Source organism: Girardinichthys multiradiatus, chromosome 12, assembly GCF_021462225.1.
Source record: "Girardinichthys multiradiatus isolate DD_20200921_A chromosome 12, DD_fGirMul_XY1, whole genome shotgun sequence".
In the NCBI taxonomy this organism is placed as follows: domain Eukaryota; kingdom Metazoa; phylum Chordata; class Actinopteri; order Cyprinodontiformes; family Goodeidae; genus Girardinichthys; species Girardinichthys multiradiatus.
In genome coordinates, this window is record NC_061805.1 from 28,232,088 (window position 1) to 28,248,275 (window position 16,188).

Below are 16,188 nucleotides of genomic sequence, written 5' to 3' on the forward strand. Positions count from 1 at the left end.
GCAGAAATGTTGAGCTTCAGTCAGGTTTGAGTCTCTGCAGGGTTCCTACGCTCTTAAAAACTGTTTCCTAAGTGTTTTACAGACTTTATTCTCTATCTGAGCTCCAAGCCGAGCACTGGTTTTATTAAAATATGCAAAGTCGTCCATTTTTTTTTTTTCTCTATCAAACCAAGCTTTAATTTGGTAGGTTTACACGGGTTTCTTGGTTTTACGAGTTACTGACATCTATTAATTTGTTCATTTGTCTGTCCATCAATCAGCCTGTTATCCATCTGTCCATTGATCCATCCATTCTTCCTGTCTTCTCACTTTTTAAATTATTTCATCATGTCCCTGCATTCATCCATCTATCTATCCATTCATCTTCCTGTTCCCTAAGTTCTGCTCATTCATGCTTGTTTATCTGAACTTGCATCCATTATGCATTTCTCCATCTATGTAGCCAAATGTCCATTTATCCATCCTTCCAACTGTGTTGATTTGTTATCGATCCATTTCTGTCCTGCCATCTCCGAACATCTGTACCTGTTTTTGTGTTCCCTCTCTTTTGCAGGTCCGACATTTTAAGCCTAACCTAATAGAAATGTCTGCCTTAAATTCACAGCGAATTTTTGTGTTTACACTTAAAAACAACTAAAATTGAAAGAGAAATGAAGAAAGGTCGATTCCAGAAAAGTATAGGAAGCTCGAAAAGAAAAACAACCCCCGACTGTGTCGACCTAAGTAAAAGAAAGAAAAACCTTTCGTCTGAAATCTGTATTTTCAGAAAATTCTGCCATAGTGTCACAAAATGTGTTTATAATTGTGAAATGTAAGGGTTTTATTTGCACACAGTGGTATATTTTAAGCTTCTCTTTCTGTTCATTCTGATGGTCGTGGCTAATATAAAGCAAAAACCCAGGTTCCTACACATTTTCACAACAACGTTCCAGACATTTCCAGGCTCAAATGTCTAGATTTGTTTTCCTGCATTGTTTTTCTAGCATTGGCATATAAATACAAACTAACTCTGAACCTGCTTGAATAGTAGTGTCATCTGTAGGTTGCTAGAGGGATGAAAGAAGTCGATGCTAAATTTGGCCTCAGTTTTTTGAGGTGGATAGTTATTCTTCTGCTTTTATGACATCTGGACAAATTCAGATGAGCTGTTTCCAAATCTACAGGTCCTTCTCAAAAAATTAGCATATTGTGATAAAGTTAATTATTTTCCATAATGTCATGATGAAAATTTAACATTCATATATTTTAGATTCATTGCACACTAACTGAAATATTTCAGGTCTTTTATTGTCTTAATACGGATGATTTTGGCATACAGCTCATGAAAACCCAAAATTCCTATCTCACAAAATTAGCATATCATTAAAAGGGTCTCTAAACGAGCTATGAATCTAATCATCTGAATCAAAGAGTTAACTCTAAACACCTGCAAAAGATTCCTGAGGCCTTTAAAACTCCCAGCCTGGTTCATTTCTCAAAACCCCAATCATGGGTAAGACTGCCGACCTGACTGCTGTCCAGAAGGCCACTATTGACACCCTCAAGCAAGAGGGTAAGACACAGAAAGAAATTTCTGAACGAATAGGCTGTTCCCAGAGTGCTGTATCAAGGCACCTCAGTGGGAAGTCTGTGGGAAGGAAAACGTGTGGCAGAAAACGCTGCACAACGAGAAGAGGTGACCGGACCCTGAGGAAGATTGTGGAGAAGGGCCGATTCCAGACCTTGGGGGACCTGTGGAAGCAGTGGACTGAGTCTGGAGTAGAAACATCCAGAGCCACCGTGCACAGGCGTGTGCAGGAAATGGGTTACAGGTGCCGCATTCCCCAGGTCAAGCCACTTTTGAACCAGAAACAGTGGCAGAAGCGCCTGACCTGGGCTACAGAGAAGCAGCACTGGACTGTTGCTCAGTGGTCCAAAGTACTTTTTTCGGATGAAAGCAAATTCTGCATGTCATTCGGAAATCAAGGTGCCAGAGTCTGGAGGAAGACTGGGGAGAAGGAAATGCCAAAATGCCAGAAGTCCAGTGTCAAGTACCCACAGTCAGTGATGGTCTAGGGTGTCGTGTCAGCTGCTGGTGTTGGTCCACTGTGTTTTATCAAGGGCAGGGTCAATGCAGCTAGCTATCAGGAGATTTTGGAGCACTTCATGCTTCCATCTGCTGAAAAGCTTTATGGAGATGAAGATTTCATTTTTCAGCACGACCTGGCACCTGCTCACAGTGCCAAAACCACTGGTAAATGGTTTACTGACCATGGTATCACTGTGCTCAATTGGCCTGCCAACTCTCCTGACCTGAACCCCATAGAGAATCTGTGGGATATTGTGAAGAGAACGTTGAGAGACTCAAGACCCAACACTCTGGATGAGCTAAAGGCCGCTATCGAAGCATCCTGGGCCTCCATAAGACCTCAGCAGTGCCACAGGCTGATTGCCTCCATGCCACGCCGCATTGAAGCAGTCATTTCTGCAAAAGGATTCCCGACCAAGTATTGAGTGCATAACTGTACATGATTATTTGAAGGTTGACGTTTTTTGTATTAAAAACACTTTTCTTTTATTGGTCGGATGAAATATGCTAATTTTGTGAGATAGGAATTTTGGGTTTTCATGAGCTGTATGCCAAAATCATCCATATTAAGACAATAAAAGACCTGAAATATTTCAGTTAGTGTGCAATGAATCTAAAATATATGAATGTTAAATTTTCATCATTACATTATAGAAAATAATGAACTTTATCACAATATGCAAATTTTTTGAGAAGGACCTGTATAACCCCCTGGACTTGGACGGGCAGTGAAATAACCAATTTTTTATTTTGCAGTGAATGTGCGTTCAGTCAACCAGTCTGAAAATCACAATACTGTTTGTTAAAGCTAACGTGTGATTTGGCAAGAGAAAGAAGTTCAGATAATTATAAATTATCAATCACTGTATTTTCAAACAGACTTTTGGCATTTAGAAAACATCAATTTATTGGAAAATTTGCAAATGGCATAAGAATAATAGTAATAATGGTAATTTTCTACACTCATTATTCAGTCTGTACTGTGTTCTTCCATTTCTGTGTGGTTTGGCTCAGCCATGAAAAACAGGACCGGTCCAAACTGCAACAAACAGGACTGAGGAGCGGATCCATCCAGGACTTGTACAAGGTCAGGAAACAGGCAGCTAACATCTCAGCAGACCCCACACATCCTGGACACAAACTGTTTAGACTTTTAACTTCAGGCCTGCATTTCGAGAGTCCTATTAGCAAAAACTAGTCTCCACGGAGACAGTTTCGCTCCCCCAGGCTCTCTCTGATGAACACAATAGACATCTTCCAGCCTAACTAGTCAGCTACTCCACTGTGAAACAAACCCTACATACAAGCATAAAACTACATAAAAGCAATAGCAGGTGTATATACACAAAGTTTATGTACACCTGCTAAAGTTTAAATATTTAAATTGAAATGCCTGTAATCTGTGTGGGCGTGAAACCAAAGTCAAATACTTTGCGTGTGTGCATAAACTTGGCCGATAAAATTGAGTTATTCTTCTGATTCTGAAAAGGGGGATTTTTAGAACAGGGAGGTTATGTTATTGGTCATATTATGGACTACATAATCATGAGGAAGAGCACTGGAAGGCTTACCCTCCTTGTGAAGTTATAGTTAACAAATAAATGTTTCAAATGTATACAGTAATTCTGTGTGTAATGAATCTATAGAAGTTCTGCCTTTTGGATTAATGTACTGAAACAGATTAACTTGTCAGTGCTACTCTTAGTTTGCTGAGATGCAACTGTAAAAAAAAATAATAATTAGGTTTTATTGAGACAAAATAAGCCATGATAAACAGTGGATGCTCTCAGGAAACTGAATTCTGCCCTCTGCGTTAAATTTAATAAATACCCCTCGAGAACAAAGACATTTTTATTTTATCTGAGGCAACAACAACGACGTTCTTTCTGACCAAGACATTTCATACTCCACCAGAACTAAACAGCTGAGCTCCTAGGAAGTCTTAAAAGATCTCGGCCTCTGCAGCACATCCAGGTCTGCAACACAACAACGATGACATTTTGTTACATCTGCGACATTTTTGAAAAACTGGGGGCCGGTTTAAATCTGCAGATCTCTCCAACTGAACACATGATGTTCAGATGAGTGTTTGTCTGGACGTTCTGCTTTTAGTGACATTTCTCCCACTCTCCACCGGTTGGCATGGCAACCCTTCAGTTCCCCTTCTTCTCATATAATTATAAGGAGCATCAGCAAACACACGAACCATCACGATGCTCACTCAGGGGGGATGTTATGAAATACAGACTGATGCATTATTTTTAATGGGTGTCACAATATAAACATCCACATGTGGTGGAAGAATTAGTTTTCAAGCACAGGCTTCACGACGAAACAAACAGGACACCATTTGGAGACGAGCAGTCCATATTTAATTGTAGTCTCACATGGGAAATACAGGTAAAATTAGATCCGTAATAGTAGTCAACATCTACATCTTTCTGCTGCTACAATAACTGCAAGTCATATACTGTATATATATATATATATATATATGAACAATTTTCCACCTTAAAAGCACAGTTTTGAATTAAATTCGGCATAAATTGTCAGCGGAACGCACGCCGTTTCCTGCTGTTCCGCCCGATTAAAAAAAAAAAAAAAATCAGGACATAAAAATCGACTGAAACTGACTGAACGACACGTCTACACATCACGGCGACTTCATCACAGCTGAGATGACGAACAGAGCGAGCTTTTGTTTCCATTCAACAAACCGTTAAAAAGGTCAACCGGAGCACAGCAAATGACGGAAAACATCAAGGACCCAAAGAGCCACTGCCCAATAAATAATTTATATGTGATCATTTAAACGAAACTTTAAGAAAAATTGAATCAGTTAAACAAAATCAAATTGAAATCTAGTGGAAGTCATTTAAAACTCACATTCAATAAATGTTAAGAATGTTAGTTCACATCTAATTATCATGGGACATATATTTAAATGAAATATTTCCACATTAAATTGTAAATGTATTAAATGACTGGATTAAAATAGTTTTTTACCTTAAATGATCACATTTATATAAATGTACATTATTTTTGAATTGTGGTATTTTTGGCCTGAGACAAAGAAAAATAAACTGATATTTCAGCTTTAACATAAGAGACTAAAATATGCAATCTAAAATCTTCATTAATCTTTCATCAAAAAAGAAAATAGGCCAAAAACGGTGGTTAAATCAAATCATTTATCATCCTTAAAAAAAAAAAAAAAAAAGATCCTGCTTGTTTTCAGATTATTTTCAGATAATTTAACATTAATCTAGCTTGGGTATAAACAGCACTTACTCCAAGTTTGGATGCTTTAATGTTCAATTTAAATTCAAAAAAGGTTTGGATGTCGCTTTAAGTGCCTTTGCTGCTTTGCTTCTAGTCAGCAGGCTTCAACTGTTAGATGGGAAACTGTTTCTGACGGATACATTAAAACATCTGCATGCATTTCATAACCAAAGGTATTTACATGGATTTATGAACAGAACACAAATGTTACAAAGCCAAAATTGAGAAGGTATGAATGCTTAAGGTGAAAAGGGTTATAAAAAAAAAAAAGGTTTCTTAGTGTTATGTATTGTATGACCTGAATACAATGTTCCATCCATTTGTAATCTTTAACTTGCTCTGACCTGACCTACTCGCTCCTTTAGTCAAAGGTAAAGTGCCACAAATAAACCAATCAAAAAATAAAAACAATATGGTACTATTCCTGGGCACAGGCTCAAGATTCACTTCTCAATTTTCCATGAACGTTACAGAATAACCCTGGAAAAATGTATAAAAGATGGGTACAGATCACACTTTTGAGTAAGATATGACTGGAAACAAATTAAAATGAGTTCTTACTGGACTTTCCTCTCTTTTATGTTTACACAAGACCTTTTTTCTCAGAAATTGTCACTTCTGGTCACCAAAACCACAGATAACCCTTAATCTTTGTACTGAGTGACTAACATCAGCCTCTTGCTTGATTACATCACTTCTATTGAACAGAGCAGAGTTTCTCTGCTTTTACGAGGCTGTATAACTAATTCTCTGGGGTGGCATAAAGCAGAAGCACTTTTTAAAATTGGTATTCATGACTAAACCAGACCTGTGGTCAGAAGTTCTTATGAGAGAATTTGATACAGTAAAATCAGCAGGGACAGTTTGCTGTAAAATTGCAGCGTCTTGCAAAAGTATTTACACCCACTGGACTTTTCCACATTTTAATTGAAGTATATATCTAAAAGTGCATGTTTTGTAAATAAATACAAATCTGGAGAGTAAGTGCATTTGCATTCAGCCCCTTTTACTCTGAATACCATACATACAATCCAGTGAAACCTACTGCCTTCAGAAGTCACCTCATTACTAAATGGAGTCTCCCTGTTTGTAATGTAACCTTGGTAGAACTGATGCTGTTCTACGAAGACCTTAGAGGCTTGTTGGTGAACAAACATAATCATGAAGACCAAGGAACACAGCAAACAGGTCAGACACGAATATGTGGAGAAGTTTAAAGCAGGGTTAGGTTAGAAAACGATATCCCAAGATTCTAACAGCGTTCGATCCGTTTTTTAAAAACTAGAACGATTATAGCACAACTGTAAACCTATGAAGACATGCCAGTCAATCCTATAGTGACAAGCCCCTGCAAGAAGAGAAATAATCAGAGAAGCTCATGGTAACTTTGGATAAGCTTCAGAGATCCACAGCTCAGGTTGTTAATCTGGCCTTTATGGAAGAGCAGCCAGGAGAAACCAATTACTGAAAGAAGCCGCAGCAAGCCATGCAGGGGACACAGCAAACGTGAAGTTGCTCTGCTCCGATGAGACCAACACTGAACTGGGCCAACATGCTAAAGACTGTGTGGTGGAGATCTCTTACCCTTCCCGAACATAACATAGTGGTGGCAACATCATGTAGGGGGGATGCTTTTCTTTGGCAGGGACAGCAAAACTGGTCAAGGTAGATGGGAATCAAAGCGTATTCATGTTTTAAAATGGCCCAGCCAAAGTACTTACTAAGAGGGGCTGAATACATATGCATGGCAAATGATTTGTAAAGAAAACTTAATGTAGAAAACACTGTATCCTCTTTTAAAACCAGACAAAAGTTTAAAAAATATATCAATGACTAAGTATGAATACTTTTGCAAAAAACTGTGATTTTTTGTATCAAAAATACTCCTGGTCTATTAAACACCCAAAGTTTAGCTCCTTGTCACTTATCTTGTTCAATGGAGAAGACGAAAACAATCGTCAGCACAGACCTGAAGTTGATCTTAAAACACACACACAAAAAAAAAAAAAAAAACAGCTGACATGGACATGTCCGGACATGTCTCGGCTCCAGAGGCTGAGACGCTGCATCAGATATGGTGTGTTCCTTTTATTGTTTTGGATATCTACAAGGTCCTGTTCCAGTGGCCCTGATTTTTCTGTGACCAGGAGGCAGTGATGGGTGTGATTTCCATGTTTGTAGCTCCAGGTTTAAAGCCATCTTCAGTAAAACTGACACTAGAGGAAACCCATGTAACTCCTCTATAGTTCAGTGAGGTTACAGACGGTCAGTAGCTGGTGTTCCACTTTAAAACAATATGTGCATGTTGATATATAGGTTTAGTTACCTCTTTTCTACAAAGTCCTAAAATGAGAGCCATGCATTAAATGTATAACCAGTGCTAATAGACGGCTTTTGCTCCTGTTAGTGCCATGAGCAACAGCTGGAGCTACAGTGCACAAAGATGCCTCAAATACACCTGAAAACATTTATTTTTTTTACAGTCGAGGAAGACTTCTCACTGGCCCTGTGTTTTCAAGTGAGAAACTGCTGTTAGAAAGCTCTCAGTCCAGTGGTTGGGGGTCTGCTATAGGCATAGTATGAAGAACCTCGTCCAGTAACTGTAGAGCTCTGTGCAGGTGGATTTCGATCCAGCAAGGGGTCTCCTTGATGCTCTGCCGGGGGTAGTCGGGCCCCCAGCCTTTAACAAAACTCATCCTGAGAATGCACAGCCGTCGGAGGTCATCGACCCCAATGCCAGCAGCTGCAGAGAGACCTGAGAGAAGAGGAAGCCGGGAGGGTTATGGATGTTTCGTCTCAGCTGGAACATACAGAACTATTGATAACAAGTCAAAACAACTGCCTCCATCAAGCAACCTGCAGCTCATACTTTTCATTTGTCACATTTAGTTGTTATAATAAACAGAGCTTGCACATATTAGTCCGTAAGTGTTGTATTTCTCAGATAACTGGAATCAGACCCCAAAGAAAACTGAAAATAAGTTTCGGTCCATTAAAGCCCAACCAGTGCATCTATATACAGACCTGTGAGCAACAGAGGCACATATTAGTTCCTTTTATATTTACTTCTCAATAACTTACAGTATCATCAAAAAGTTTCTTTGTTTCACAAATTCAACTCAAAAAGGGAAACACACTTCTTATTGTGATTATTTAGAGACAGGGTGGTATATTTTAAGTATTAATCTCTCTCCACCTTTACTCTTTCACTCCATCCATAAATCCATTTGGCATATTTCAACATCAGATTCCTGAACATTTTTCACCCGGACGTTCATTTTCCAGAACTTTTTTTAAATCACAGAGGGACTGTTAAGAAGAAGATGGGAGACACCAGAGCCAACAATGCAGAAATACAGAAAGGCCCTATTGAAGCAAGTGGGGCTGAAAAGATTCCTCGGATGATTCGAGAAGCTTGATTACAAAATTTCCTCGAGGCTTCGTTAAATTTAACTGTTCAGCTCACTGCGTTCGAGCTGGGTGGTTACTCGTGTTGATGTTAAAACATCTCTTTAAAAAATCCAGAATGCAATATGCCAGAGACACTTTGTGCACTTGTTTGTGACCATTTTCACTACAAAAGATGCATCCTTTGCTACAAATGTTTAAGTGCACACTAAAGACATTTCTGCATTTTAAGTAATAAAATGTTGATTTATTTAAATGATTTTATTATTAAATGAATTTGTGTATTGAATTTCTATTACTCATAAAATAAACTGAAGTAGTTAAATGAAAAATCAGCAGAACATGCCAATTTTTTTTAAATCCGATTACTCGATTAATCATCGGATTAATAGACAGAATACTCTTACTAAAATAAATGTTAGCTGCAACCCTAAAACCTAAGCTTCTTGAACACCTCAGCAGAGCCAAAGGTTGATCGCCTCCACAACAGTCAGCTCACATTTTTGCTTCAAACCCCACTTTAAAAAATTGGTCTTATTAAGACATAATTACCTAATGATAAATAAAAACTAGGGATATAAGGCTCTGTGTGTAATAAACCTATATAACTCATGAATTTCCCTTTTTGAAATAAATACACTTAATCATATTCCAATTCACTGTAATTCTTGTAATTCAATAAAACTGACATCCATGCTCATCTGGGAACCCACTAACAGAGTGCGAATGAAAGGTTAAGTTTGCAGCTGCTGTATCTTACTGATAGCTGGAGCTATTCCTCCGACTGATCCGGGACCAGGTATGTTCCCCGCCACAGCAGCAGCTTGTGCGGCCGCCGCTGCCTGAGCTGTGGCGGCCTGCTGCTGCATCTGCCTGTGGCACTGACGGAGGTCAAACACCTGGAGGGACAAAGACCTCTCTCATTACTGATTTAAAAAGTGAGCTAAAATGAGTTAAAAAATAAGCATGTGGCATGAGTGAAGCTTGTGACCTCACCTTGATGTAAGCACTGGGGTAGATTTTGTGAACAGCATCTCCTGGGGCTCGGCCCGCTTCTCTGTCCAGGTAGTAACTCTGAACAAACACTGCGTGGTCACTGAGGCATCGTACCCACACGTCTCCTTCACCTTTACACTCCAGCTGGACTCCTTTACCGATGTGAAGCCTGAGGGGGAAAAAAGGCATAAAAGAAACTAAATAAACATGAGTGAGAGCAACACGGTTTAAGAGGCCTCCTAGCCATTATTCATATAAAAAATTAAATAAAATCCACACGTTTCCACAAAAAATCTTCCAAAGTTCTCAGTTCCTTAGATGTTCATTTTAAAATCTAAAATAGAAAACGTTCACTAAGAACTTATGGCAGCGTGAAGGTTGTAAATATAGAACCTTCAAAGAGAGGAAGGTCACAAGTAAAGAAGGACGGACGGACTCAAGAAAAGAGGGACAGAAAGGAAGGTAGGAACAATGGAGAGCGGGGATGAAGAACAGGCAAGGATGGAAAGAAGGGCACAAGGAAGAAAGGAAAGAATGAATGCGTGAGGGAAAAATAAAGTACACAAGCAAGAAATAAAATAAGCTAATTGAACATATGGGAAGAAGGGAGAAAAGGACAGAAGGACACAAAGAAGGATGGAAGGAAGGACACAACACTTGGACAATAGGAGATCAAGTTTACAAAAATATTTTGCCATACTCTTATTTTGATTTTCTATACTCATAAACATCTCAGTTCATCCCTAATGGTGTAACTCACCTTGCTCTCTCAATAGCTTCAGTACGATGGACGTTACTGAGCTGGCCCAAACAAAACCGGTCTCCTCCTGAGGGATCCACATAGCCATCCACCGTCACAATAGGGCAAGAGGACGGCACTTTAAATGTTTCCCCGACTTGAACATCCATCTCGAAATAAGCAATGGAACACCAGTAGTCCGGAGCTGAAGGAGAACACAGAACATGTCTGTAGGTTAAATGAGTTTCAACAAAAATATAAACCTGGATTCTCTTTCTTCTAACATTATTACATTAAACAAAAGAAATTATGCCAGTAAAGCCTATCAAAACACACATAAAAACATGATTTAACAAGATATGTCTTACACTGGACCTGGTGGGTTTTATTTGTACCTGGATGATTGGATATAGGAGGCTGAAAGGCGAGCTCATTGTGTACCGGCCCTGAAAGCAAAAACAGTCATGCCCAGTTTTACAAAGTAAAGGCATATTATGACACTCAGCGACTAATAATCCAAAGCTTCACTTTAAACTTACAGTAGTGTGTTGGGTGTGGCATTGGAGGATGGTGCTGTAGATGACCGTTGGTGTGGTGAGGTATGCTAGGGGGAAAGCCGCTACTCCTGGGCCAGCTGGAGCTGATACCTGAGGAGTAAATATTAATGGAAACATAAGAAAATATTATAAATCCAGATTTGCAAGCAGACCTGAGAGAATAGTTTGCAACTGTCTTACTGCCTGATCCTGCAGGGATCGCAGGGAAGGACTGTGTTGAGGCAGATGTGGACGCCTCGGCAGGCGGGAGCAGACTCGGGGTCGGATACGACTCTGTCTGAGGCGGGCGGCTGCTGGATGGTGGGTGCTGGATGGTCTGGAGAGAGTGTCCACCATCAACAGTGGGGAGACTGGGAGGCCCATCAAAATCATACTCGTCTTTTACGATCAGCGATGAGCTGGGTCCAGAGCCAGTTAGGGTGAGTCCTGAAAGGTCTATGCAACGGGAGCAAAGTTATTGGACTGAAAACATTTCTTAAGGCTGGAAATTGAACTAGAGTCAAGAATCCAAACTGGCTTGAAATGATTGTTCTGCACCTACATTACAGCAAATGTTACTAAATACGCATGATTTCCTCCTTTTAAACACTTTTTTTCCTTGGTTCTCAACAGAACATGGAAAGTAACTGAACCGGAAGTTTAACACCACCACAGATCTAATCAGAGGTTCATCCATTGTTATGGCATGTAGGCTTTTATTAATCCATTTCAACTGTTCTTTTTAATGATTCTGAAGTTATAGACCTCGGAGGTAGCCCATTGTTTTTGTTCCCACCCAATTTGTGCAATGCACTAGTGCATACTTCCTCAGCATGATGCTACCACCACCATGCTTGAAGGGTTAGTTCAGTGTTCTTAGGTTTAGAAGTCTCACCCACATTCTTTCAAACATTCATCTTGTCATTGTGGCAAAATAGCTCACCTTTTGTCTCGTCCGACCACAAAACTTTTCTCCAAAAGGCGTTTAGCTTGTCTAGGTGGGTACCTGCAGCTTCCAGTCTGTTTTAGAGCAGGTGTTACTTTCAGCTTCTGGTTTTTTGAAAGGCTTGAGCCTCAGTTAGTCCTGAACATCCCAACCCATTCCCTTTCCTTTGAGGGTGACAGATGGTTAAAAGTGGACATAACTGGGTGTTACAAGAGAAAAATGACCCCAAACACACCAAAATGTGTGATTTTAGAAGGTAGTCCCCAGAGCTCTGACTTTAAAACCTGGATCTGTGGCAGGAAACAAACCCGTTTAAATGAGATCTACCAATTCTCCTTGGAAGGGTCAACATTATGCCAGAAGCTAATTTGACATTCATGCTCAAAATAAGTTCATTAAACGGACGTGTATTTTGGACTCTTTGTGATCTTTTGCTTCAGTACATTAAACTAAATCTTAAAGCTGCCGTTACTCACCAATTCCAGGAGACACCACTCGTTCATAGTGGTAGGGATTCACACACACGCTGTCACACTTCAAATCAAAGGCAAACTGGCAGTATTTCACATGCTTCAATTCGTTCTTGTGGAGGTCGGGCCATCGCCACAGCCGGGCATAGATTACATGAGGGAACCCTTTGCGCCCCGCAACCTGGAAACAACGCAGCAGGATGAAATGATTTCGACCTTTAGAGAAGTTTGGAATCAAATCGTTTTAACTAATCAAACATGCAATGAATGATCCCCCACGCCATGCAACACTTGTAGAAAACTAGATATTACTTAGGCACTTGACAGATTCAGTCTCCTACCTGCAGTCGTCCATCCAGAGTCCTCTGAATGGTCACACACTTGCTCGGGTGGGCGCCGTTTGTGGTGATCGCTGTGATGAGGGAGTCCAGTTCGTCTTTCTTCTCCTTCAGCTTCTTCACCAGGCTCTCTATAGCCCGTTTGGCAAACGTTTCACTCTCCCCACCCTGCCGGTGACACATCAGGCTGTGCACGATGCTCAGACAGGCATCGTTGCTGGTGGGTGTGTTGGTGATGGACATTTCAGTTGGTGTTTCTGTCGCACTTCCTGGGGAAAAAAGACTGGACCTTGCGTCGACAGCTTCACGTCATTCCCTGAACTTTTCACCACGGGGAAGAAGTTATTCCAGCAGTTGTAATTGTAATTTTGGGGGGGTGGGCGTTGTGTGACCTCAACCCTCTCAAGCTGCAAGGACAGATAGGACAGAATCTACAAAAAGAGAAGATTGTGAAACTAAATATGGATTATTTATTAGGCTGCTTGTTACTATAATTGTAGGACATGGCTGTTTACATTTTTTACAGTCAAGTTATGTGTTGCTGTATTCTTCACATGCAACATATCTGTCTATATTCTTATAGTCATGTTTGCATCATAATATACTTTCCAATTAATGGCACTACTGAAGTATGCCATTAATTTTGTTTTCAAGTATGTTTTTAAGCTTTTAATGTCTTCTGCCTAACTCTTTCCTGCTGAAACGTTGAATTTCCCACCTGTGGGACAAATAAGAAATTATTCTATCATGTAATCAGCCTGAAAACGTCTACCCCTTTTTATATTAGTGCAGATTGTGTCTAGAAATCCGGATTTCTATGGTCGGGAAAGCAGAACACATCGTTGAGTCTGGAAACACAAATCCTTTTCCATACTTGGAAAAATGCTAAAAGCAAACTGACTACTTTCCAGGCTGTGTAGAAACTGTGGCGCAAACTGAGTTTCTATTTAAAACATCATTCCAACATCGAAGCGGTTTACCTGGGGTCAAAAGTCTTTCAGTTCCGATTCAACACTAAGAAAATGAAAAGGACACATTAGTCGTCTATAGGGAACACAGCAAAGGATAATAACGATGACATAAATAAACAGAGTTTAAGTTGAGTGCAGAAGGCATGAGCGCTTTTCTGTAACAATTTAATTCTCATTTATAAGATAAACTAGGACAACAGTGGCTCACCGTGGAGGAAACGAGGACGACGAGGAAATCTACAGCTAAGGCCGCCTGTTTAAAAAAACTCAAAATGCTTTTTTTTCTCTCTCAGTGAACCAAAAGTTCAGGCTGTCGTGCTAGTTTGCTTACTAACGGCGCCAGTCTGGCTGGCGTTTGTTAGTGGGAAGGAGAAGAAAGTTACTGCAAACAGCAACTCCTTACAGGAAATAACGATATGTTTCCTTCAAAATAAAAGGTTCAACTCAGACGTCCGCTTGCGCTTTTAGGGGTGATAGAAAGACCCACCGAAAAAACCCAACCTAAAGTCTATAGTTTGTTTAACCTCATTTATAAGGTTGTGTTTAAAACAAAAAAAAAAAAAGAAGTTATTCTGGACATCAGTGGCAGTGTTTGATGTGGATAAGATGGTTTTCTGCACAGGGTGCCAGCGGACAGGGAATTTTTCTTTAATAAAAAAAACTGTTGAGGTAAATATTTTTAGTCATTATTTTTGATAAGCTAAATAATACGTATGGGATTTGTCAGGGAAGTGCGTTTGGTTGTGCCTGGGGCATATCCCAGGAGTTCACTCATAAAGCAGTTCATTGGTTACATTTTTGATTGTGTCCTTATATGTGAAACCTCTACAACAAACATAGGCTTACACAAACTTTATAAAGATGTTTGTTTCCTTTTTTGTTATGCAAGTGTGAGGTACAATATGGTGAAAAATCTACATGACATCTGTTTAAAAAAAAAAAAAAACATGAGGTATATATAAATTCAAGTTTCTATGAGGTTCACAATACTTTGAAGTTTATAATAAAGAACATGTATTATTTAAAAATTACATGGCCACAGGCAGTTGAATGGGGAAAAATGTAAATATATATATATATATATATATATATATATATATATATTAGAATATTATTCATGCTTATGCATCATTGACCCAGCTATGGGCTTGATTGACGTTTGTAACTTTAATGTCGTTTTAATTTGAAAGGTATTACCGGAAAAAGCCGCATTAAAACTACCGGCTTAACAGCGCAACTACCTGCTACGAAAACATCAGCTAGCACATCTGATTGTTGGTAGCAGACTAGCTAAGGGTTAGCAGACATGTTGTTTAATAAGTCCAACCCCAGTGTACCTATCTTCAAAAACCAACTACCTGTTGCGACCCATCCGCTAAATAATTTATCGCAACTATCAGGCATATTGCTGGCAAGATGTTTTAAATAATAAATAACGAATAAACTGATAAAAGTACCTGAATGTCGCTGCTGCGGTGGCTAGCAGGTGAAAACTGCCTCTGTCCCAAAATGCCCCCAGCGGTGAAACTACGCCAATCCAGTGCACACCCTGGATTATCCCCTTAAATTCCTTCAATACCTTACAAAAACAAGTGGTAGAACTCCGTTTAGAGCAAGTCTTTTAACATCCCGTGAAGCAAAGAAGCAGAATCAAATCTCAGATTTTTATTTTGTCAACTCCCACTTCAATTCTCGTATCGTTTCCTTCAATGGCGCGTTGCGCATGCGTGAAGCGAGCCACAGGTTTGTGAAGCAGTTCATTAGAATGGTGGGAGAAACGAGTCCGTTCTGGGATTCGAATCTTTTAATTTAACTAGCCAAGTGAAAACCGATTCTTTCAGCTCCCGAATGATTCTTAACTTTAGTTGTTAACTGTTAAGACGTTATTCTTGTACTTTTGCTTTTCTAATCATTGTGTACACATAAATGCCTTAACACCAATACTACTAGTCATGTTTAAATGCATTCAGCATGATTGAAATGTAAAATAAATGATATCTGTTGCTTCCTTCTGCCTACGACTCCACTGTAGTGTTCATCTGTTTATTTAAACTGATGGTTTGATCATAGCAGTTATTTTCTTTTTTGTTCATTTGTAATTAATCCTTACTGAACACCTTCCTGTAAGGACAGCTCAAGCTTTGTTTCCCTTCAGTTCAGGAAGTAATCTTACATTTAAAAAGTATTAAAGTCCTATCTCATAGCATGGTAATTTGGCTACAGACATCAAGGGGGAGGGGCTTTTATAATTGTTGAAAAATGGAAATGAAAAGAAGAGTGAACAGATAAAAAAAAATTAAACAAATAAGCAAATGATTTTGGGTTTTATCTGACCAGAGCACTTTCCTCCACATGTGTCCCCTATTAGCTTGTGACAAACTATAAAGATGACTTCTTAAAACTTTTTTTTTTTACCTTTCTTCCACAAAGCATC

General features: G+C 39.4%; 1 protein-coding gene across 5 annotated transcripts; it reads right to left on the reverse strand.

Annotated features, from left to right (window-relative positions):
* Positions 1-4,417: 4,417 nt before the first annotated feature.
* Positions 4,418-15,464, reverse strand: LOC124878113 (mothers against decapentaplegic homolog 4). 5 transcript variants are annotated; one of them, XM_047381922.1, is made up of 11 exons: positions 15,212-15,464; positions 13,764-13,797; positions 12,787-13,214; positions 12,452-12,626; positions 11,231-11,485; positions 11,033-11,140; positions 10,889-10,939; positions 10,515-10,698; positions 9,755-9,923; positions 9,519-9,657; positions 4,418-8,105 (listed from the first exon to the last, which is right to left on the reverse strand). In XM_047381922.1, exons 3-11 carry the CDS (start codon positions 13,024-13,026, stop codon positions 7,894-7,896), a joined length of 1,533 nt encoding a protein of 510 aa, XP_047237878.1. In that variant the 5' UTR covers positions 13,027-13,214; positions 13,764-13,797; positions 15,212-15,464; the 3' UTR covers positions 4,418-7,893. The 5 variants fall into 5 exon arrangements, with proteins under 5 accessions (XP_047237878.1, XP_047237877.1, XP_047237874.1 ...); XM_047381921.1 differs by having other exon boundaries at positions 10,862-10,939; XM_047381918.1 differs by having other exon boundaries at positions 11,033-11,485.
* Between the last annotated feature and the right edge of the window lie 724 nt (positions 15,465-16,188).